The following is a 24,255-nucleotide window of genomic DNA, read 5'->3' as shown; positions in this document are numbered from 1 at the left end:
TTCATTGAAATTTTTTTCTAAATAATACTGTACAGCAGCACTTGCTACGGCTACTAGTACTATGTCTTGCCTCAAGACAGAAAGAGGGTCCGCCTAAAATTTGTACTGGTTATCTCCAAATTTTTAATTTTGTCACTTATGTCCCTTTGCTTCTCACTAAATGAAAATTTACATTTTATGGCAAAAAAGTTAATCACCTTCATACAGCCCATTAAATTGGTACTTATCCTGCATATCAGCATATTTTTTTAACTTTTATTTGGCAAGACTGCCAAAATATTTTCAAACGGAATTAAAGAAATAAATTCTGCTTTTAGTACAAATTCAGTTTTAACTTCATTCATGCAATTTAGTCTCATGACTTTTAATTTGTTCTCAGCATCTGCTGCTACAGCATATCAGTATTAATTTCAATTAAGATGAAAGAGAGTCATATTTTTAGTTTGTTGACAAAAAGCATCCCTATATTGCCAAATTCAAGCTTGGTGCCTCAGTTATCCTTTATTATATTTTACCTGAGACAAATGTGGCTTTACAGTTTGCTTTCTTTCAAGATTTAAGGATATAATCTGTTTATTAAACTAGACATGTAAGATACATCTTTGCTTTGCTAAAAGGTTTGATGTTAACTACTTACAACAGGATATTAAAATAACTTCGAATTTGATATTTTAATTCTTTGGTAGTGTAAATTTTAATCTCAAAAAAAAAAAAAAGAAAAAAAGAGAGAGAGAGAGAGAATCATCTTCAGCCAACCATCAACAATTACACCAGTTGCTCCTATATTTTGATTTTGATGTTTCATTAATTGTGAAGTTTGCAAACTTGATACTATATGCCAGTGAGAAAGAGCAAAATATTTAAAATATGCCAACATCTGTGCAATATTTACTTGTTATTATAAGAGAGGAATAACTCGGTGAACTCATTTGTTTGTTTGATAGTGTTAGAAATTAAACCACTTTTCTCTATGTTATTTCTTTTGTTATTTATATTACGTGTCATCCTATTTTAGTGTATGGATACTCAAAACTATTTCATTTATTTTCATAAATTGTTTCCCATTATGTAATTTGTTTAAAAAATATGATTTACTTCTGTTTTTCGTGGAAAATAAACATGTTAAATTATCAAAACTCATTAGTGAAGATTTTAATTGCTTTTTTTTAATATTTATTGTTAAATGTAAGTTTGAATCTATTTTCCTATTTACCATGGACAATATTATTTTTTACTTGAATTTATCATTTGACTTTAGCTAAGAAAGATTAAAGAAAAAAATATTATGTTTATATTCTCTAAAAGTAAGTTTTCCAAAACCCATCACGTAAGTCGAAATTTCGCGTTGTGGAAAAGAGTTTGTATAATTTTTTTTTATTAATATACCTAATTATTTTAGACACTTGTTAACACCACCTCACTCTATTTTGAACCATTCCTTAATTAGGTGTACATTACCATTTTTTACATAAAGAACTGATTTTTTATTTGTATTTCTAAAGAAGCTGTTTTAATCAACATAAAGTACTGTTACGATGCACAAAATCAAGTGATCAGCCAGAAAGAGACATAAAATAAATCAGTACCACACTAACAGTATGTTGTAATAATAAAATAATGTACTATAATAAGGACAGTAGATCCAGTAATGATGTTTGTAAGATGTTGATGATTTATGTTGCGTAATCAAATCGTTATTCTAATGTATTTTTAAGTACAGTTGCTTCAGTAGTTTTTAAAACTTTTCCATGTTGTAACACCCCTCTTCCTGGTTTCTTTAATTCTCAATACAAGAGCAGCTTCCATTTTCATAATTTTTGCATTTTGCCTACTCTGCGAACTTTTACGGATTTGCTTTTCTTGCGTTTTCATTGTACATATGGAAGATTCACTCACACCTAATTGTCGTGCGACCTTCGACATGTTTTTTAGTTGTTCAAACACATCGAGAACCTTTAGCTTTTCTTTAATTGTCAGAAACATTCTTTTTTCTTTCTGTCTTCGAGAACTTTAGATGGAGTAGTGCTCTTAGGTGTCATTATATTTCATTAACTTTCTTATTTAGATTGAAAAAAATATGGTAAAGTAGTTATTTGTATCCACAAAGATATGTTCATACTAGTACAGTGTGGGACCTTTCGATTCCAGTGATGCTAAAGGGATGAAGGTCCACTTTTAGTAGCCAATAACAAAGTTGATACTTTCACACTGCGATTCCCTTCTGAAAATTTTCGTATTATGGGCAAGGAATTCGTGTTAGGACTAAAATTATTTACTGGTGAAAAAATTGCATTATAACCATTTTGCCTAAGTTGAATCGCTTTGTAGTGGGAGTCGACTGTATTCTACTAGTTAAAATTTTGGTTCTATATAAACACACACACACTGTATGTTTATTAAGCCTTGCACTGATAAACACAATTTTGAAACCATTTTAGATTTAATACATAATTATTTTTTTGTTTTGATCTTTGTCTCATCAAGATTTTCTCCAAGGGTCTGCCCATAAATGATGTCACACTTTTTTACATTTTATAACCCTATCTCTTCTTAATATAAGGATAAACAATGGGGGGCAGTCCATCCCCATATAAATATGCATTAATGCTATATTAAAAGCATATTCAATTTCAGTTACATCTGTGACTTGAATAAATATAAATAATTAGGGAAGTTTCTTCACTGAAGATCTGTGGTTTGACTCCTATGCAATCCGCAGTTTTTACAAAAAAAAAAACTTCACCTTTTTTCAAACATATGGCTCATGGGAATGATTCTGATACTTTGATTTTCCACCGAAAATTCAAGAGAAAAATTGAAAATCAAATCCCTAGAAAAAAAAAAAGATCGTTCTTGATGATTTAAAAAACATTTTAGAGGGGAATACCCCATAAGTCTCCCAGCTTGTTACAAATGTTCATGCTTTTTTTTGTTCACATCTCTAGCCCTTCAGATGAATGTTAATATTTTGCTCCCTTCCCCTTAAAATAACAATAATGGCTAAAAAACTATTGATAACTGAAAAAAAAAATGGAGGATGCTATTTTCAAAATGTGGGGGAGGAAAATAAGGGAAAATGGTTGTCATATTTAAATTCAGGAGGTCATTTTACGTAAGAATAAGTAAGAATGATGGTGTCAGGGATATTTTGAAGGAGGGGAGGGGGCATTGCCACTCTGTCATTAGAATAAACACTCTTGCCTTTAGCTTATTTGTATCTTGTAATCTATTACTTGTTCAATATATAAATTCTTCTCCACATTTTACAATGTTTAGGTAATTTTAGCATATGTAGTTTGTGTTACAAAAAATATTACGTTATGAATTTGCTGTGTTTGTGTACACTTCAATGAATGGAGCTCAATCGCCAATTTAAAACACCTCCCAGACACGCCTGGTATTTTGCAAAATGTCCTGGTGAGTCCTTTAGACTCAAGGGTAGACTCCTCCAGACAACATATTCGAGATTCCTGAGTGGCCACACAAAAGCTCTTAGATTCTCTGGGAATATCAAGACTTTTCCGGAGTGTCGTTGGTGCTCTGCTGGAGAGGTTTCACCTGAGCACATTCTATCTTGTTTGGGTTTTACGAAGGATGAAGTCCTTAGTGACCCGTTGCTGTTCTTGGATTTTTTGCAGATATTTGGATTCATGGGGGTTGTTTAGCATTGCTAAACATGCCCGAGATAAGTCAAAAAAAAAAAAACACTTCAATGAAAAGATTTTTAGTCTATTTCGTAAAATTTTATTCGCTCTAAATTTAAATAAATAACTATCACATTCTGTCAGTATAATAAGTAGAGTAAAACAAGTCTTCTCCATATACTTTTGGATCTTCAACCTTTTGATATCTCACACTTCCGTTGGGCATTACATTGATGACGATTTGCGCAAGGACAATTTTCAGTGTACACTGCATCAGCATCTATTATCAGTCCCTTGGGATAATATATTGTTCTTTGTTCTGGTTCTGCTCCTGGGCGGCACCAGTCGTCTGTTTTGCCCATAGGTGCACACTGAGGTACGGCATACTTCTCTTCTTCTGAAAGTAGATTATAAATGTAAATTTAGCAAGTCATTTATGTCCTAAATTTTCAGATGCTGTTAATATTTGTTAACCTATTTTTTTTTTTTAATTTGCTTTACTTACATTCATTATGATGTAAATGCTTGTTTTCACTTGTGTGCTTTTTTATTTTTCATATTTTGCTACTAATAAATTAAACCACTATTTGCATTTTATGGCATTATCAAATGCTGTGCTTACTTTAAACTAATAATGTCCAATGAAGTCTTCTGCTTAAATTTTTTGAAATAGAATAATGCCTATATCTATTCATAAAAATTCAACCTGAGATATATAAAATGTCAGAATAACTAACTAAAGTTTTTCATACTTTCATGGTAGTTGAAGTATGGTAATGAAAAGAATATAGTGGTGGGACACACAGAAATCTTTCATAAACATGCTAAGCCTGTTTGTTCAAGGAGTCCCTTTATAGATATAAAAACGTACTTTTTATGTGGTTCTTAAAATTTATTTCAAGATTTATTTTTTCTGAGAGATCTAATCCGGCTGTGTTATCCCTCTTTAAATTTTTTTTCTTTCTCTCTTTCTCTGCTCACACTGCAAAGGGGGCTTTTGCATCTTTTTGGGGGGCAAATCGGTGTTATTCAATGCTGACATGTTATAATTTGGCGACCATCGGCCAAGCGTTTTGTCACCAAGTTTTTTACACCAACTTGGTGATATATAAATTTGGCGAAAAAATAATTTTTCGAATCTGGTATCAATTTGGCGCTATTGTCGACCTTCGCGAGCAATCTATTGAATCATGTGTAAATAGTCAATATTTAAAAAATGACTATCTGTAAAACATTTTTGTCGTTTCGCGACAAACAAGGGATGCAATTTTCGTTCTTTCTCTAATGCAATATTTTATGGTATTTTTGTTCTTTATGCACGTTCCATACCATTTTTCTGCAATTTTAGGTCACAGATGCTAATGCAAGAATCTTTCCTTACATTTGAAAGTGCAATTCTCGGTACTTTTTCATTCGGCACTTAATTTGGCAGTTTTTTTCCCTTTCTCTGGTGAATTCTGGGAAAAGGGGACATGACACTTGAATTTTAAAAATTAATATTCTGTCACTTGCCATATACCATTCTCTTCAGAAATAAATGAATTTCTTGAATCTTAACCTGTTTTTTTCCCAATAGTTTGATGACTTTCAGAAAATCAATTACAAAATCAAGTTATCTCTTTGTGTTTTTACAGAGCAAAAGATCTCTTTTTTGTTACATACTGTAATTTCAATATACTTGTTTTCAGCATATAATATTTAGGTTAACTTTTATCTTTTGAATGTCTAGTTAAACTTTTTTTGGTAAGCAATTTAAAATTTCTTTTTTTTCAACCGTGAAATAGGTCCATTACTAAGGTGACAGTTTGATGTCCTTCCGTTACCAAAATACTAAATCTCAGTTAGTTCACCAAGAACCTATTGGGTATAAAAGCGAATGTTTTTTTATGCAAAGCAGAATTATGTTCCTTGTCAAGGGGGCTCAGTTAGAGTTTTAATATAGATTTAATTTATATGGTTTTTAATGGTAACGAAAGGACAAAAAAATACCGTAATGGAAGGACATCTATAAGTTGATACAGGGTTAAATTTTAGAATACTAGTGGAAAACAAACTATTGTTTAAAGTTAGAAGTCACATTTAAAACATATATAAGTAATATTTGTACAAAAATTATGTGTACTTTCATTTAAAAAATAAACTTTTATTTATTTATTTTTTTTTAAAAATGTTTTGTGATTTTTTTTATTCTATTGTATGTGATAAAAATCATGAAAACTACACTTAAAAGTTCCTAAGCATATGAAAATCATTTTGGTATGACATGTTTGTGATATGGCAAGCCAATTTAAGCAGAAATAATTGCTTACAAACTTGATATTTATATTGGAACAATACAATATTGAAACTGCTTTCAGATTTGTTAACACAAGTCACAGGAAAGGACTGTTGAGAGCATTAGTTCAGCCCTTAAACATACTGCGAAGCGATCACTGAATTCAAAGATCAGTTTTCAAAAAGATGGAGTAATATCCAATATCATCTTGACCCACAAAACATGCATTATTTGAAACCTGTAACAAGTTATGTTATTGAATAAATTCAGTATTTGAACTAATCAAAGGAGATTTCACTTCAGACTGACAGTCAACAGATTGACAGTTATAAATAATATTAAAAAAAAGATACAGCTGAATCAAAAGCACCAAATAATGAGAATATGCGAAAGGATTCATAACATTTGGACAAGTTTTGTTAGTTGAATGGAAGGGAAAGAAATTAACTAAGGGCAATGTTGGACAGGTACTTCATATAGAAGATAAAGGAGTAAAAATATCTTGTTTGACAATGCATAATAATGTGGGAATGATTTTTGTATACCCTGACAAAGAAGATAAATGTTAAACGGATTCTGATAATATTTTTGAATGTTTCAAGAATTCAAAATTTTAACAGATGGTTCAGGTATTAGATGTCATTGTTTCAGACTGCTGTATTAGCTGAATAAATTTTTTTAAGTTGAAATTTGCCAAATGAAATTGTTTTCGACTTCTTGTCCTTCCGTTACCCTTAACAAATACGTAATTTATATGCTCAAAATAATTATTTTTTAAACTGGTGGTGAAATTTTAATGATTGAACACTCCCGTATGTGCTCTAATTTTTATAGAATTTTCCCTTTCATAGTTTGGCTGAACTTTTGGGGAGAACATGATTGCGTGAAAATCATGTCGTAATAATGTCCTTCCGTTACCGCTTTTTAAATTTCATTTTTAAAAAAAGTTACTGGCAAAAAAATCTTGGTTTTGGCTTTACTTACTATGATGTGTATAAAAGTCTATGCATCAGTTTTTGAAAAAATATATATTTTGATTTGCTTACAAACAGAAACACATTGATTTTTTTGTTCAAACTGTGCTTCCGTTACCACTGGAATTCACCCTCTATCTACGAGAGGACTGTATACAATCCGTCACAGCTAAGCGGGTGAGGTGTCCATAATGTCGTGGCGTCGTTCGGTTGCGTGGACTGGCGCGGGTCCTTTGGCTAATTTTATCCTTCTCTGTCCATCTTTTACAAATACGCATCACAGTTGAGGCATTACGCCACATGCAGCCGCTGAATTTTCTATACGTAAGTTAACCCTCACGCATGCTGATCATGCGGCTAGGCCGTGGTGGCTTGATCGGTAAGGCATTGGACTCGGGACTGGAGTGTCCCGGGTTCGATCCCCGCCGGATAGAAGATCCACCGTCTTCATTAATGGTGACTGGGGGAGGTTAAATATGTTCGTGGTCACAAAGTCCTCCAAACCTCTGGGAGTTCAGGGATTGCTCGGTTTCTGGTCTGGATCAAAAAATCAGAGCTGTCTTCAGGGTTCCACCCAACTGGTTAAAACACAAATAGTGGTAGGAATGGGGGTCCCTGGAGTGAAGAGTGATCATGCGGCGCCATTTGACTTCCGTTACACGTTCGTATGACGCCCTGCATTTTAGACGAGGTATCTTGAGTACTAGAAAAACATCTACCATCGGCAGATACTCATACAATTATTCCAAAAAAACTTTACAGCCCTTTATATATAGAGTATACGCCGCAGTTCAGAGGTCGTAACTCGGTCCACGCATGCGCGACGTCTTTGCAATTCTAATCATTTGCATATCTTATCCTGCTATACATTTCCTCTGAATTTCAGTATTTGCATAATTCTTTCTTGGTATTGCAATTTTAAAACATGAGTGTATATACAGGGTGTTGCAAAACTAATGGTCCACACTAAAAGGAGTGATAGACCATGCCAAAACAACCAACTTTCACAATGCAATGTGGAGTCGGAAAGTAAACGGCAGGCTGTGAGAGGGTACTTGGTTCGCAGAAATGGGGAATGCAATAAAGACAAAGAACAACAATATGAAGACAAAGAGTCTTTATTTATTATAAATGCTTAAATGAGCGCCCTAAAGCTTCAAAACAAGCTTCAAATTTGCGATGCAATAAACAACACACCCGTTAGAATATTCATGTCCCATCTCAAAGGTCTGCAGCTGAAGCGCTTTTTCGGGAAAGATCCTCTGGTTACGCGATGGGCGTCCCGTATCAGGGCCGAAATTAGCTCCTTGCCGCCCCTGGGCAGATTTGAAATCTGCCGCCCCCTCCACACTAATAGAAGCAAAAACTCAAAATCACGCAAAAAAGTGCTCCAGATCAAAAGCTGTCAAACTTATGAAGAAATGATGACGTTTCACATTCAGGGACGCCCCGATGGGAGGTCACAGCGATCTCCCAAAAAATCCCCTATTCAGCAGATTTTGCTAACTATTCGAAAAATTCGGAGATAATATTGCAAAATATTCTATTTTCTTTTCTTTTTTTTAAATTGTTTTTTAATGGTATACTTAACGTTCCTTCTCATTAGATGTTATATACGTATGTTTAATATGCGCGTAAGCTCGTTATTTTATCATTTGTAAAATTATAATTTTCCTCCTTCCAAAATTTTTTGTTCGATGCGCCTCTGTTTATATTATTTAATTTTGTACATGGGGGGGGGGATTCACATAAGACCAATTTAAATAATATTTACAATATGCATATTTATTTACAATTATTAATTGATAGAGCATGTTTATTATTTTTGCATTGCCCCTATAGTTTCATAAAACATGTTCTCTTTCATTCTTTGAAGTTTTAAAACATTTCCTTACAATGATAACGCAGATGAGTTGCTGAAAAATGATATTGACTTCAGTTAGACCTATAAGGAAAATGTCTCAAATGCTAAGCATGTTAGTATGTTTCACATAAGACAGCATCTTTATTTTGAGAAAGAAATAACTAACTTCTTTGTTGTTTCATTATTTGTTATCGTTTGCTCAAAAAAATATTTTGATTTTAGGGAAAAAAAAAAACAGAAGGGAAAAAAAAAGCGATTACATTCCGAGTTAATTCTGTTACCTTTTTTTTTAAAGTTACGTATTAGTGCTCTTTTGATCAAAACTGTGTTTTGAAATCGAAACTCTAGCTTAGTTATGAAATATGTATATAGCTGCATCTTTGATGAGCATTGAACTTTAATGTCTTGTGCTTTACCATTTTATCAGTTGTCATCTTTATTTATAACAGCATTTTCATCCTGTTTTTTCCCCTCATCTACGAATCAACGATTTGAATAATTTCCTCTCTTATTACGTTCGCTCACTTGTGTTTTACCACCCCTCACTGTTCGATGGTATTTCATTAGTAAATTGTAACTGGATTGTTTTGCAAAGAGTCCAACGTTTCCGCTTTTGAAAACTGCTCATCGAAAGAAAAAAAATAATTAAATTTTAGAAAAGTTTTTGAAGACTGTTTTTTGATCTTCGCGCGGTTTTAAATTTAGCATGTTTCCTTTATTTAAAATCGTTCAGCTTTTTTCGCTCGTCACTCATTTTCATTTAATGTAAACAGAAAATAATTTTTAAATATCAATAATGTAAAAAAGAAATTAAACGTCAATCACTTATGAATCCAGTACTGAATAAACTTTATTATAGCTTTAAAAATCTTAGTCAAACAGTTGTTCAGTCTAAACAGTCGCAACAACACTTTCTGTCTGAAATCCACTCCCGGCTTTTCCTCTTCACTTACTATTTTACGCTGATCAATTACCATGTTTGAAAAACATTTGATTTTCATAAGATGTGTGAAAGTATTCATTATTAAATTACAAGAAAAAATTGTCTTCGTGAAAAATGAAAGAATGCTAATATTTTACTTTAAAGAATAAAAATTTCATTTAAAAAATGGGTGGTTAAAGCAAAATTTGCCGCCCCTGAAAATTTTGCCACCCTAGGCAACTGCCTACTCTGCCTATTGGGAATTTGGGCCCTGTCTCGTATACGATACTTTTTAGGTTTCCCCAGAGAAAAAAAATCTATAGAGGACAAATCGGGAGATCTGGGAGGCCAAGAGACTCGACCTTTATGGCCAATTCATCTGTTCGGAAAGGCAGTATCCAGGTAGTTCCAAAGGTTTCTGGAAAAATTAGCTGGTACTCCGTTGTGTTGAATTGACATGATGCCTCGAACATTTGCTGGTACATGTTCATAAACCGGGCAACACCTGCTGGAAGAAGATACAGTACTGGTGTCCATCTAAATAACGTATTTATAAAGTTATAAATAAAGGTTCTTTGTCTTCATATTGTTGTTCTTGGTCTTTATTGCATTCGTTATTTTTGCGAACCAAGTACCCTCTCCCTGCACCCATTGCATTGTGAAAGTTGTTTGTTTTGTCAAGGTATATCCCCTCTTTTAGTATGAACCATTAGTTTTGCAGCACCCTGTGTGTATATATATATATATATATATATATATATATATATATGAGAGAGAGTGAGAAGCTAAGGGATGTAAGTGCCAAAATTAAAAAAATGGAGGTAACCAGTGCAACTAGTAGGAGAACCTCTCCTCTGTGTTGGGGCAAGAAATGGTACTAGTAGCCCCGGTTGGTGCTGCTATATAGCATGTTTTTTGCAAAAAATACAATGAAAGCCTACCTAGAATCTGAACTTTAAACGCGTGTTACTCCCCTTACCACCCCTTAGCTTCTCACTACCTCATATATGTATGTATATATATATATATATGTGTGTAGTCAAAATGGATTAACATTATCATTTTATACTGCAACTTCTTGCATATTCACAACGCAAAATAAAGAAACTTTTCCCTTCAGCACGTGTGATAAAAATAACTGTTTTATTTTCCTGTTGCGAAGATATTTTGATGAAGCGTTATACAAGAAAACATGATTTTATCGTGGTTTGTGTATTTTGAGCTTTTAATCAACTGAAGCATAAACTAAGAAATGGGGGGTCGGGGTTGATTATTGATCGATAAACGCAGTTTTAGACTATTTTTGGTAATGTTTGGCAGATGAGAGATTCGGGGGACAGCAGGATGACGGACCTGTTTGCGAAGTAGTTAAGACTTCTGATTATAATTAGCAGCGCTTCAGCAGCAACTCTTTGCTCTTTTAAGCTTTCACTGCAGACAGTTGCTTTCATTTTGTGCTAGCGAAGTTCATTTTGATTTAATTACCTAATAAGTGATGAGTAACAGTGCATTATCGTCTTTCTTTTGGAATTAAAAAAGCAATAAATTCCCCCAAAACAATGGATTTTATCTTAACAAATTCCATTTTTCTTTCGACTCTCAATTATTGAGGGGGTCTGAACCTCTCGGAACCCCCCCCCCCCCTCCGGTCGCGACGCCCATGGAGTGATTATGTCTAGTTTTGATTTGTGTACACGCTACAAGGCTGATATATGCCGGCAATTTTATTTGAAGGTTATAAGAAATAAAGAAGAAAACTATGTTAACTATGTGAAAGTAAATAATACATAAAGTATGATTAGGACTTCTAACCTTGGCTATCCTAACAACAGAAAAGCAATCATGCTGTTTAGATGAAATTTTATCGTTTCAAGCTATTTTAGCGTTTCTTTCTTTTCTTAATAGTCTATTCTTATCATAGCCGGTTGATAACCTTGTTGTGGCAAACATCATATTTTCGTCAAGAACGCATTTGGACGGCAAGGTCTCTAATAAAATTACGTGCATTTTAATGACATATTCCTTTGGACGATCAATATGACAACAAATAAGCGTCACTTTAGTTTTTCATAATTTCAATGATAAAAATTTCTAATTTCTTGTTGCATTCCGTTTTTTCATTGTAAAAATTTTTTGAACATTGAATTTAGAATCCAAAGTTGCCTATTTTTACAACACAATTTATTATTGTATTGATAAAATTCTCTAATTTCGTTATATATATGCAGGGCGACTAAAAAAGATGCTATGGCAACTAGTATTTTGAGAACAAAAATCTTTCGGAAGCCATGCTCATTAAATTTTACAATGAACTCTATGTCTGGAGCCTTTTTTTTCTTCTCCCCCCCCCCCCCCAAGGGCAAAAAAAAAAAAAAAAAAGGTTAGGGAAAAAAAAAGAAAATTCTCTTATAGTGTTACCCCCTACTTTCCAAAAGGGGGGGGGGGTACGCTTTACTGTCTTTCTGTTGTTGTTGTTGAAAAAAGGTGTTTTAAATAGTTGTAAACTAAAAATGTGATACTGTTCACGATCATAAATGTGTGATGCTCATATATTTGTGCGATAAGTATCGTTTTTGCAATCCCTGTTTTTTCAAAGGGTTCGTTTTTTGTGGTCGATATTTTTGTAAAAAGTTATTTTTTAAAATGGCAAATTTTCAAAAAGTTCGTTTCTACTATTTTTGTTGACCGCTGTTTGCACTTCGAATGAATGTCAGTAAATTTTTGCTCTTTAATTTCTAGTAGCCTTATTTATTTCATTTTTTGAAACCGAGCGCTAATTTCCATGAGATCGGAAATGTCGTAAATACGGCTTTTCTGTAGTTGGGGTAAACCTAACCTGGCAGGATCTGTGTGGTCTTCCATTGCTGTAAGATTACGTTTGTCCAAATCACAGCGCTTTTGATGCTGTCAGCCTTTTACTGTTGTCTAAAAATTAACAGACACACTGAAATTATACCAGAATGTTTCAGTACTTGTTTCTTTTGTGCGCATTTAAAAGAGCTGAACTAAAGTCTGTAAGACTTTTTTTCATTTTTTTCTCAAGGATAGTTAAGGGGAAATTCTTGGAAAATTTTCCTCGAAGTATAAGTCTAGTCTTCTGCTTTGAGTGGCAGTACCGTCGACAAGATTTAAAGGTTCCAATGCAACTTACTTATAACCTTATCCTCCTCCTCTTAATCTCAGTTTTCACATAAATATTGCAAATATTTTCAGCGGATGTAGTGAAAAAATAACGTTTTTTCGTTTTTAACTAAAAGTTTTCTTATCAATAAAAAATATTTAGTATAAAGTTTTTAAAGAAAAGAATGTGTTTATTTCCTAGTTGGGTGTTTATTACTTATATGAATAAACACCAAATTTAGCAAGATTTCAACTAATTAAGCACAAAACAATATACAAATAATAGCTATTTAAAAATATTGTAACAATTTCAAACTACAATTCCGTCTTGTTTTGCACATTGCTGACCTTCAAGTGCAGTGCAATGACCTTCAAGTGCAGTGTATGTTCAATGGTAGGGGAGTCGGGGCTCGCTGGACCACGGGGCACGTTGGGCCGATCCCAAAAAATACTAATAGTAGTAAACGTATCATTTTAATTCATGATCATCAAATACTTTTTTGTGTCTTACAAATCCTGTAATGAAATCACATGGTACAGTTGTACTGAATAAATTTATTTCAGAATTCATTTTATTCGAGAAACAAATTTATTGTTGAAATACATGAAATACACCGCCAGCTCAGTCATTTCCAGCCGAGGACTGCAGTTTCGTGCTTATTAGCACTCATTAGCCCGGCATAGGACTGAGCCGGAGAATGACTGAGCTGGCGGTGTATTTCATGTATTTCTGCTTTAGCCCTGGCTAATTGGCGGTAATTTACTAAATTTATTGTTATTTTGGCAGTGCTGAGTAACTTTCATATGTTTGCAGCTTTATTTATTTTTTTTAATGGTTTTCATGAAGAATGGAGCAATAAATCGAATTGCTCTCCTAAAGTAAGTTATTTTATTTTATAATTAATTATAGTTTCCTTATTTCTTGCTTAAAAAAGGATATGACAGCATTTTTTTCGCACCTAGAACCCGGGGTACGTTAGTCCACTTTTAGAAAATCCACAAAAAAATAAAAATTTCTAGAACAATTAGAAAATCAATATTTTAGTAATAGCAGCAGCCAAGTTGATGAAAACATAAGTTGTGATAAGAAAATGTAGATGGTTCTGGCATAAATAGCGCAACAGTAGAAGTTGGTTAATTTAATATTTGGTCTAATTTAATACGTTATTTTGATCTTTAAACTCTATGTTTTTTCATTCTGAACACAAAACAACATAAGTAAGTTACAAATATCGGATAATATTTATCATTAAAATTAATGCAGAGCAGCGTACCCGGGTTCGGGGCACGTTGGTCCACTTCACTAAGTTCTGTTTTTAAAAAAATAATCTAAAAATGTTTAATGAAATGAAAAAAAAAGATCTTGAATGAAGACAAATATTTAATGAAACTCATGGGTAAAAAAGCAAACTGTTCATTTATTTTTTTGATGAGGTAAGAAATGAAAAGTAAAAAAACGAACCACCGTGCTTCCACTCCCCAACTACCCTTTTAACGAAACGTCTTACTTCGTTCAAATACCTTCTGATCGTATGTACAGACACTGGTAGACACCCTGAACTTGAAATGTAATCTAATATCATTCGTTTCGTTGTGTATGATCCCTCTCCTAATGAGACGGTTTGTTTTTGTTCAGTTTTTTTTTCCAAAATTCGAGTTTGTTGTTTCAAGTGATTGCAATACCGATCTAAAAACTCAATACCGGTATTAGGATTTTTTTTAAAAAAACATGATACCAGAGTACCGGTATTAGAAATTTCTCAAAAAATGATTAAAAACATAGTGGTTTCGTTGTCATATTTCATAATTTTATGCAACACGTGCGTTATGAAAATTTATTGTGGAGAAACGTAACATGATTGAACGACTATTATAATATAAAATCAATAATGGAAAGAAACCTAATGCATCTATTGAATTGTTACTAAGCCTGGAACTCGTTTTAGTGCAAAAATTTCCGGCAGTTGAAAGTACTCTTTCTGAATTCACGAAGGTTGGTGGTACTGTTAATAATGCTTGATACACTCCTAATTGTCTCGATGTCTTTCATATTCAAATAATTAGGTCTCTTGCGTGATGGTTTTAGATACATCATTTTTATGTGTATGTTTGAGTTTGTTTTGTATTGTTTTTTTTTTTTTATTTTTTTTTTTTTTTTTTTTTAATTTTCTATAGCTAGCTGTAATTTTTCTTCGAGAGACGATACTTTTCCAATATTAACATCATATTAAGCGCGTTCCTCTTGATCAGGATGAGTTTGCATTGCATTTTGTTAACCCTTTAGTTTGCAATTAACGATTAACTTAACTAAGTTTGAAATAGAGTGTTGCTGCAATTGATGATTGGGAAACATTTTTCATAGCACAAATACATTTGTAATTATACTAGAAATAACTTATACAAAAGGGCAAGAGTGGATGATCAAGGAAGTGGAAGAAATAAGAACATGGTGCGCATAAATGCTCGAAAATGCGATTCACAACATCAACTGATGAAAATATCATTTATATTCGTTCTGGTACTTTTATTTATTGATATTCCATTGGTTATTGCTTTTAAAGCCAAATATTTACATCAATAGATTGATTTTTTTACTGTTTCATCGGGAAAAAAAATGCACATCTAAAATAACAGTAGATATCTAATGAGTAATAATGAAAACTTTTTCATCAAAAACTATTACTTGCAGTTGATACCGAAAATTTTGCCTCATCTAATACTGGTACTAAAGTGCAAAAAAGCTCGAAATACTTGTGTTCGGTATATCGGTATTGCGATCATTAGTTGTTGGGATCATTAGTTGCTGCGAACGCACCGACTGATGTCCTTCAGTGTAAAAGTATTCTGGCCATCTCATTTTGTGACAAGTAGTCATAGCTCATACGTTACTGAACGTGAAGCATTGTATGAATATTCCACAATGACTTTTCCTAAAATTCGATGTCTCAGTTAGGCATGATCAAACTGTTAAAACACTGAAGCCCCTCTCACTGACAATTGATAAGAGCTAACCTTTCGTATCTCTACTACATTCCCTTCTTTCTGTAATTTCAATGTTCAGAAGTATTTACCTAGTGACTAAGTTCAAATCAACTGACTTTTGGAGACTTACCTGCTTCGTCATTCGACAATTGAAATTGTAATAATTTATGAAGGAATACGTACTATATCTTCGATACGTAATTGTTTCCAAACAATTACAACATACAGTCTGCGGACATACTAGTTGCCGCCAGTTAATTTTAAATTATGGGTCATTCCATGCCATATTACCTAAAAAAAAATACCTGACCATCCGAGATATTCATAAAAATTTTGAAAATCTTTTTCTTTCGAAATTTTAATTTAAGAAAAGCATCTCTCATGCGTAATTTATGATTAATTTATTTTTGAAAGTCGTTAAAATATTTTTTTTTTACGAGTACTTGCCTGCATTACTTAAAAATGTTATTGCACTATCTCTATGAAAGCTACAGAGTTGTGTATAATAGCTTATTTTAAAACAATTACATTCACTTTAAACTGAGGGAGAAGAAAGTTATGGATGCCTCCTACTGTTGTGTCGGTCCTCATCTTGCCTGGTCAAGTGCAACGACTAGACCTGGCATGGACTCAACAAGTTGTAAGTCCATCGCCAAAATATTGAGCCGTTCTGCCGCTATAAAACATTCATAATTACGAAAGCCGGTGCAGATTTTATGTTCGAACTGAACTATGGATTATGTCCTTTAAATGTCGAGGGAATTCGTATTGGACGGGACCAAATTATTCGCTGGAACTGTGCAGAATTTTCTTCAAGCCACTTACGAGCGGTTGTGGCCAGGTGACATGGCGCATTGTAATCCATAAAAGTGCCATCGTTGTTTGAGTAGATGAAGTCCATGAAGGGCAGAAAGCAATAGCGTATCTGTGGGGAGATTAGGGGATATCCACCGAAACGCAGAATGTTTCCTATTAGAAGAACCTCCTAGAAACTAACCATTTCTCCATTCGATTCCTTTTTTCTAGCTATGCCACTGACTGAAAGATATCTTGAATTAGCGGACATAATCATTTTCAGTAAGTGATAGGTGCGTCTGGATCAGAGGACCTAGTTCTCACCATGTAAAAACAGACCACTCCATTATGGATTCAACACCAGTTTACCCAATGCCTTGTTTACAACTTGGCATCATGGGCGCTGCACCACTCTCGAACCCTACCATCAGCTATTATCAACTGATATTGTGACTCAACAGCCCAAGCCATTGTTTTCTAGTCGTCTAGGTACGGAGATGGTCAAGAGCCCAAGAGAGGCTCTACAGGCTATGTCATGCTGGTTGTAAAGGCACTCGAATCAGTGGTCTGCTTCCATAGCCAAAAAGTCAAGTTTTGCCGCACTGTTCTAATAGATACGTCCATCTTACGTCCCACATTGATTCCTGTGGTTATTTCACTCACTGATGATTCTCTGTTAAGACTAACAATTTCACGCTCACGTCGCTGGCCTCGATCGTTATGTGCAAGTCATTGATCTAACTAGATACACAACGAGAAATCGGTTCCACGGACAACCAGGGCCTGAATAGTAAACGGGCAAGCGTCCGAAGAGTGTATGCACGTGTTTTAGCGCTTGCGATCAAATAACTTTTCCCGTCGCCTACGAGGATGCAAGCAGCGTTGCATCCTGACTTTCATAGACTACTTTTTCGCCCGTTTACTGCAAGATTTGAGCGTTCAATGACGGCCAGTGGTTGCCACTATGGAGTTGTGTATTTAGTTATACTACATTATTTGTTGCAACAGCTTAGCCCTTTATTGTCCCACTCTGAAAATTTTTGGATGTATTTATTATAATGCATTAAAATCATACATTTTCAAAAAAAAGACGCTATCTCAAATATGTTTGCATTTTTAAAATTTAAAATCTTGTGAGTTGCTTTTTCTAGAAATGTATTTAAGTTAAATATTAAATTAAGGTGAATGCAATTGTCCTTATGAGCTATTATACAACTTAGTAATTCCCACAGAACTTGAATTATATCATTTTAAAAGCATTGCCGGCAAGTAAAAGAAAAAGGTGCTTTTTAACGAATTAAAAAAATATTTACTCATCAGTTATGATTGATAGATTTTTTAAAAAATATGTATACATAAATTTAAAATATCAAAGAGTAAGATATCTGACAGATTTTTGAAAATCTGAGATGGTTAGGTTAAGTTGCCATGTTGATTTGAGATGGAATGACCCTTATTTCTTTCAAAAGGCAGTTATATATTATTTTTATTTTTTTGCGACTCTTTCTTGTAGAACCATTAGCAATGCTTCATGGAGCCCTGGGTTTCTAGGAATGCCTGGTTAAGAATCGCAACACCAGATACAGGAAAAAATGTACTGCACAAGCAAGACCTTATGTTTCAAAGACTTTGTTTTTATTTGAAAATTTCTACATTGTAGAAAAATTAAATTGTGTATCATGGGATTCTCAGGAATTCTTATTACTTCGGAATCACTTCATCACGGAAAAATAACGTACACACATAGGAATTTATTTAAGAAAATATTTTATTGAATACATTGTTATAACCAGATAGAAAACAGTCCTGAAGTCTTCGAATAATCTCTGGGAGGAAGAGGTCAATGTAAAAGTATGATATTCATCGATATAGAGGATCCCGGCTCTAAACATGAAGCAACAAATAGAAAACTGTCTAAAAAGGAGTGTCAAGAAAACTTCTTGCTAACCTCTTAAAGACGAGACTTGCGAGTGACTTATAAACAACGAAGTCTAGATATTGAACAGCATCCAACGACCCAAGGGCTCAGGAGCGACATAAACATTTTGTTTGTGTGCTTTTACTTGAATAAAAACTTACGCCCTTCATTTTCCAAACTAATTGTTGTCCAAAATTCTTAGAAGCATGAAGATTGGACATCCCTGTAGAGAACGATGGTGATGCCAGAGAATGGTCCCTGTATCTGTATCAGTGCAAACGCTACTGCCGATGAACGAATCTCAGTGATTTGAATCTTTTACCATGGCAAGCTAGTAGGTTTATTCATAAAATATCTGACCATGGTTAATGGCGTCACTTGAAATACGCTTTTACTTCACAAATTGGCCGAGCAATGTTTTCAGCTAATCGGTCAATCTCTGTTTGCTAAACAGCAAGCATGTCATAACTGTCATTTGTTAATTTTTCTAGTACGATCTTCTGAAACTTTTTTCATCGCTGTATGAGTGCCTCAGAGAAGGAGCTTCGAGAAACTATTTTTTTCAAGGGGTGGGGAGCAATATCAGTTGCTTCCTCCGCACTCAACACTCTCTTCTATACACACAACTTACCGACTTTTTTTCTTCAAAGGTAAACGATGTGAATTCTTCTGTTCATTTTTTTTTCTTTTTGCTGGAAAATAGCTTGGATATCGCATCTTATACCATGCTTCATAGCGTTATTTTGTATATCTCCTAAGGCATCGCAGTGATTCTAGTAATTTTACGAAACCCTTTCGCTTGACTTGTAATGTTTTATTGGTAATATTCACATAAGTTCCTCCTTTCAATCGAAACAAACTTCGTTTTGATAATTTCCACGAAAAGCTTTCAAAAATTAAATATATATATATATTTCTAAAATTGTTAACTTTTTCAGTTTTGCGCATGAGTGTACTGATGTTAGATACCTTTTTATCATTTTTTTTTTCAGCAAGTATCTTCCATTTCCCAACGTAGGAAGAATGTAATTCGGCAACCTGACAATTTACTTCCTGGCAGATTAGCTCTTAATCACTAAAGATAAGTTCTTAAAACCTTTTTAATTCATACATTAGTAGTAGTATACATGCTTTTAATCTTCTCAGCATCACCTCAAAAGTCATTTAATAGAAGTCAGATTTCTGTTGTATACTACCAACTATTTGAAATTATGGTCAGATAGATTGTTCAGAAGACAATATTTTGTTTTGAGTAATGAAGTTTAATGTGTATACTTTAAATTTATGAGATACATTTTTTAAAAACCATCTTTATTCCAAAAGGTCGCCAGAAGAACATCTTGATAAATTCTCTTGGAGTTATGAGCTATTGACATAGAAATGACGACACTCGCGAACTGAATGTTTGCTTAATAACCGGGAGAAAGACTGAATGTATTAACTCCGCGTGGTTTTGAGATCATTTTTATTTGAGAATATTCATCACATTTGTTGTATACAGCTTTTAAAAATAAGAACACTTTGCACGGACGCACTGTAATGACTTGGCGCAAGGACACATTATCCTGTAGATTCCTGTATAGTCTACAGGTCCATTTGGATAAATTAAAGTTTTGTTCTCGGGCTCATTTTCCATCAAACAATCATCATCTGCTTGACCGTAACCTTCGCATTTAGGAGTCGCATATCGATTCATGCCTGGAATAAAAATGTATGCTCCATTTTATAAAAGAATTGAAAGCCGCCAGGTGGTTAATCCGGGAAAAAGAAAGTGAGATTTATAAAGCAGATGTGTTAAACAGCTTTTAAGTTTAAAGCAGACAAAATTAGTTCAGAGTCATTCTTGTAACAAAAGTAGAATTCCTATATCCAGATTACTGTAGAAACGATATGCACAGTGGCATACCTGCATTGGTGACACCCGGAGCAATAATTTATGGTGTCACCTCCCCCCCCCCTAAACGAAAAAAAAAGTTGTAATGTTCTTTGTAAACATGAAACTCATAAACCTTTTAGAAGCAAACTTTATTTGTGGTTTAAAGGAATTTTAAGTTAGCTAACAAAAGGCTAATGTACACTACTATGGACGCTTTTCTGTGTCACTTACCCTAGACATATGTACAGGGCCATTGCAAGGTCAAAAAAATAAGAAGGTGTATGAAGTTGATGGCCGTTTAACTATTTCAAACGTATCTTAAACACAGGGAAAGATAATTGGGTTTAGTTTATTGGTTTAAAAGAAAGTCACCACTAGTTGTAAGGCAATTTGAACCTAATCCTGAGTATAATATTCACTCCACGATATGGGTGGTCCCATGATTTCTCCTCACGAAAATTTTTGAATTTGTAGTCTTGAAAATCCATTCTAGATGAGCTTTCATAATGTTTAGGGATGCAACTGCGTTTAATAGAATAAACAAAATTTTAAATTGTATTGGAAATTTTTCTGAGTTTAAGTGCTTATATTTTTCAAAAACTTGCAATTCCATTGTGGGTTGTTACCTCAATGGGTATGAGAGTTTCACCCCAAAACGGGTGAAACCCGGGGTGGACCCCCCTCCCCCGTAGCAACGCCGCTGGATATGCATGTTTGTTTTCTTTGCGCTTTTTCAAGAATAATAAATTATTTCCCTAATAGCATGATACGTAATGGCGTGCCAAAAAAGACGAAATGTTTTCATTTAATAGACCGTTTTTTATACATGTCTCCTGGCATTTTAAAATAACGTCGAGACTTATTGTATATTTTGTGAAAATGTATTGCATACATCAAGCTGTACTTGAAAGTCTTACTAATCGGCAATTCAAATAAATTGAGATACTATTTTTAGTGGGGTCAGATGAACGAAAAAGAAAGATGAGGTAAAATGACGAAACAAACTCTACTGCTGCACTTCCGGAAATTTTTGAAAATAAACTGTTTTTGAGTTAAGACTAGGTAACATATAGAAGAGATTCTGAGAGTTCCGCGTGTTTTCAAACACTTGTATAAACGTCATCATTGTTTGAAGAGAACACTGAAAAAAATTGTTTTTTTTTTCTTTTTTAAATTTATTTTATTTATTTTTTTTTTTTTTAATTTTGGGATGTGTGTTATCTTTTCCTCTCCAGCTGATCTACAAAGGCGAAGTAACTCGTTTCCACTACTTTTGCTTGTCATGTGGAAGGTAACTGAAGTAATTCATGTGTGAGTTTCACCTCCAAGCTATTTTTGATGTGCAATTAAAGTGTCTCCATTTGCTCCAAAAATATTGTACTTTGGGGTAAATAGAGAAAAATAAATAAGAAGAAAGAAAAATGTAGTTATTTATTTGGAAGATTAAATTCTGGTGTGTATTTCACAAAAATGCTTCGCATAATTTTATTTTATTGTACAATTTTTCTTTTTAAATGATATCAAATTACATTTGAAGATTTTATTGCGTCGCATGCGACCTACCGACAACAGATTGATTACTGGTAGTGTAGAACTTGTTAAGCTACTAAACTGATTATGTACAGTGATATTATCTACCTACATCAACCTCGCTGCGAAAAATGGGAGGTTTCCATTCACCCCTTAGCAACTGATGAGGTAAAGGGAAACAAGCTAGTGTATTGTCCATTTTTCAGGAGACGGCACTTCGCCACACCTCCTCGAACGCAGAGTTCCATTTTACGCGGGGTGATCGGTACGTAATCCTCGCGCTTCTAGAGGAGACAACCTTCCTGGGTGTGCATTTTAATGTGCAAAAAAGTAATAGTGTCACTTACTTGCTTTACTTGTCTGTCGTCATTTTAGTTATTCTTGCATTTTAAAGACCGCTGCTTTTACAACAAAATGCTATGATCCAAATATACCTTCTGCCGCAAATAGCGAAATAGAATCATCGGATACCACGTGATGAGGGAGGAGTCAAGTGCTTTCTTGTGAAAACGGATAATAAAAGGAAAAATGATTTCATTCGCTAGCAAACTGGCGAAGACAAATTTTTCATACCTAGTTATTCTGAGAGAGTGCGGTCTTGATCATAATGCTTAAAGTTTTGTGTCTCAATTCATCCAAAAGAAAGGCCGATTCATATGTAGGGAGCATTGATCCCTACTGTCATTTAAAATGACTTTATACAATGATAAAACTATTTCTATAAACAAAAACGAAAAAACACGCCCCCCCCCCCCCTTTAAAACCGTCAATGTTCATTGCCTACTCACAGAAAGATATAAGAACGGTTAAACATCATTTTCAAAATGATTTAAGAAGTTGCTGTATACAAAGTGGTAATGGTATAGTCGGGGAAGCTGCTGTACCCACGGACAAAATTTACTTTTCAACTTTTGCTGGTCTCTGTGAATGAATAATCGATCGGTAAAATTTTCTGGCAGATTCTACAACTTATCATCTAACTTGGCACTTTTTGTCAGGTGAAAATCTGAAAGCTTTCAACTGCAAAAATTTTTTCTTTAAAATCACCGTTTTTTTCCGTGGGTACAATACCCCGTTCATCCCATGGACAGGGACCTTTGTACTCATTCACATATAAAAAAAATATATAAATATGTCTGAGGAACTTAATTATACTCAATACATATTCATAAGCTATTTCATATTGAAATACTTCAAACATCCATTAAAAATAACATTAAACAAAAAAAATCCATCAGAAATCAAACTTTGAAAATTAACAGAATACCTAAGGTTTTCACCGTTTTATTTAAAAATTGTCCTTAACTTTTAACATCAGTGAACTGTTTTTTTAAAAAAATATTCTTAAGAGAGCCTATTATGTATTTAAACAAAAAATTATCTAGATACATGACTAGTATGGCTCACTATGTACCTACATAATGACTTCAATTTATATGAAAATTGAAACCCTTCACAAAATGAACCCGTTACAAAAAAACTAAATTTAGATTATCCCAACAAAACCCCAGAAAAGTCAACTTCAAATGAAAACAGTTGGGATTGACGGTCTGTAGATCCTACAACAGGTGGGGGTTACTTCAACTCTATATCTTCAAGCCTTACTTCAAGTTCATCATCATTGTTGAAAGTAAAATTCGAACGTTTATGACAAGATACCATTTTGAGGTACTTCACATTGTAAGAAGACTCAGATGTGACTCAATTACACTAAAAATTGCCGTTCGTGGGGTACCCATGGTTATGCGTCCTTGGGTACAAAGGCACTCCGTTTTAGTTTTGCAAGCCAGTCACATCGACAGAACCACAGTTTCACGACATTAAAAATCAGAAACAACATCTTCAAAATGTAGGGAAACATGATACCTACAGCAAAAATAAATAATACAATAGACGACGTACGAAAAAAAAATGTGCATGTTTCTTTTTTTACTTAGATCCTACTAAAACCGAAAATTTGCGATAGAATTTTACATGTTTGTTTGATGACGTTGAAACCTCCTGAGATACTGGAGAGGGCTGAGACACACTTTGAACCCCACATTCGATTTTTTTGCGACAATACCCGGAATTTCCCGACCAACGTCCGTAGGTACAACCGTCTGGGGGTACAGCAACTTCCCCTATAATTATAGTTCTTATCAAGCGAATCATTACAAGTGGCTCTCTACTTGGACGATTATAAACTAAAATTATTGTAAAGATGCATACATAAAAAGCTACATCAACGTCACGACTAAAGAGCTATACCACGTCATTGGAAGCAAGATGTTAGGAGTGCATGTATGATAACACAAACTTTTAAAGCCAGCTAAAACGAAACAGGAGTAAGAGTTCAAAAAAAAAAAAAAAAAA

The 24,255-nt window shown here is 33.8% G+C and overlaps 1 protein-coding gene across 1 annotated transcript in view; it reads right to left on the bottom strand.

Moving 5' to 3' along the window:
* Positions 1-3,712: 3,712 nt before the first annotated feature.
* The window catches only part of LOC129231350 (astakine-like), a 43,881-nt gene continuing 23,338 nt past the window's right edge, over positions 3,713-24,255 (bottom strand). Inside the window, exon 4 of the mRNA XM_054865642.1 lies at positions 3,713-4,041. Coding sequence (XP_054721617.1) covers positions 3,836-4,041 — 206 coding nt within the window. The 3' untranslated portion in view covers positions 3,713-3,835. The remainder of the gene's footprint in view (positions 4,042-24,255) is intronic.

This window comes from Uloborus diversus, chromosome 10 (genome assembly GCF_026930045.1).
Source record: "Uloborus diversus isolate 005 chromosome 10, Udiv.v.3.1, whole genome shotgun sequence".
NCBI lineage: Eukaryota > Metazoa > Arthropoda > Arachnida > Araneae > Uloboridae > Uloborus > Uloborus diversus.
This window is presented reverse-complemented; position numbering and strand designations above follow the sequence as displayed.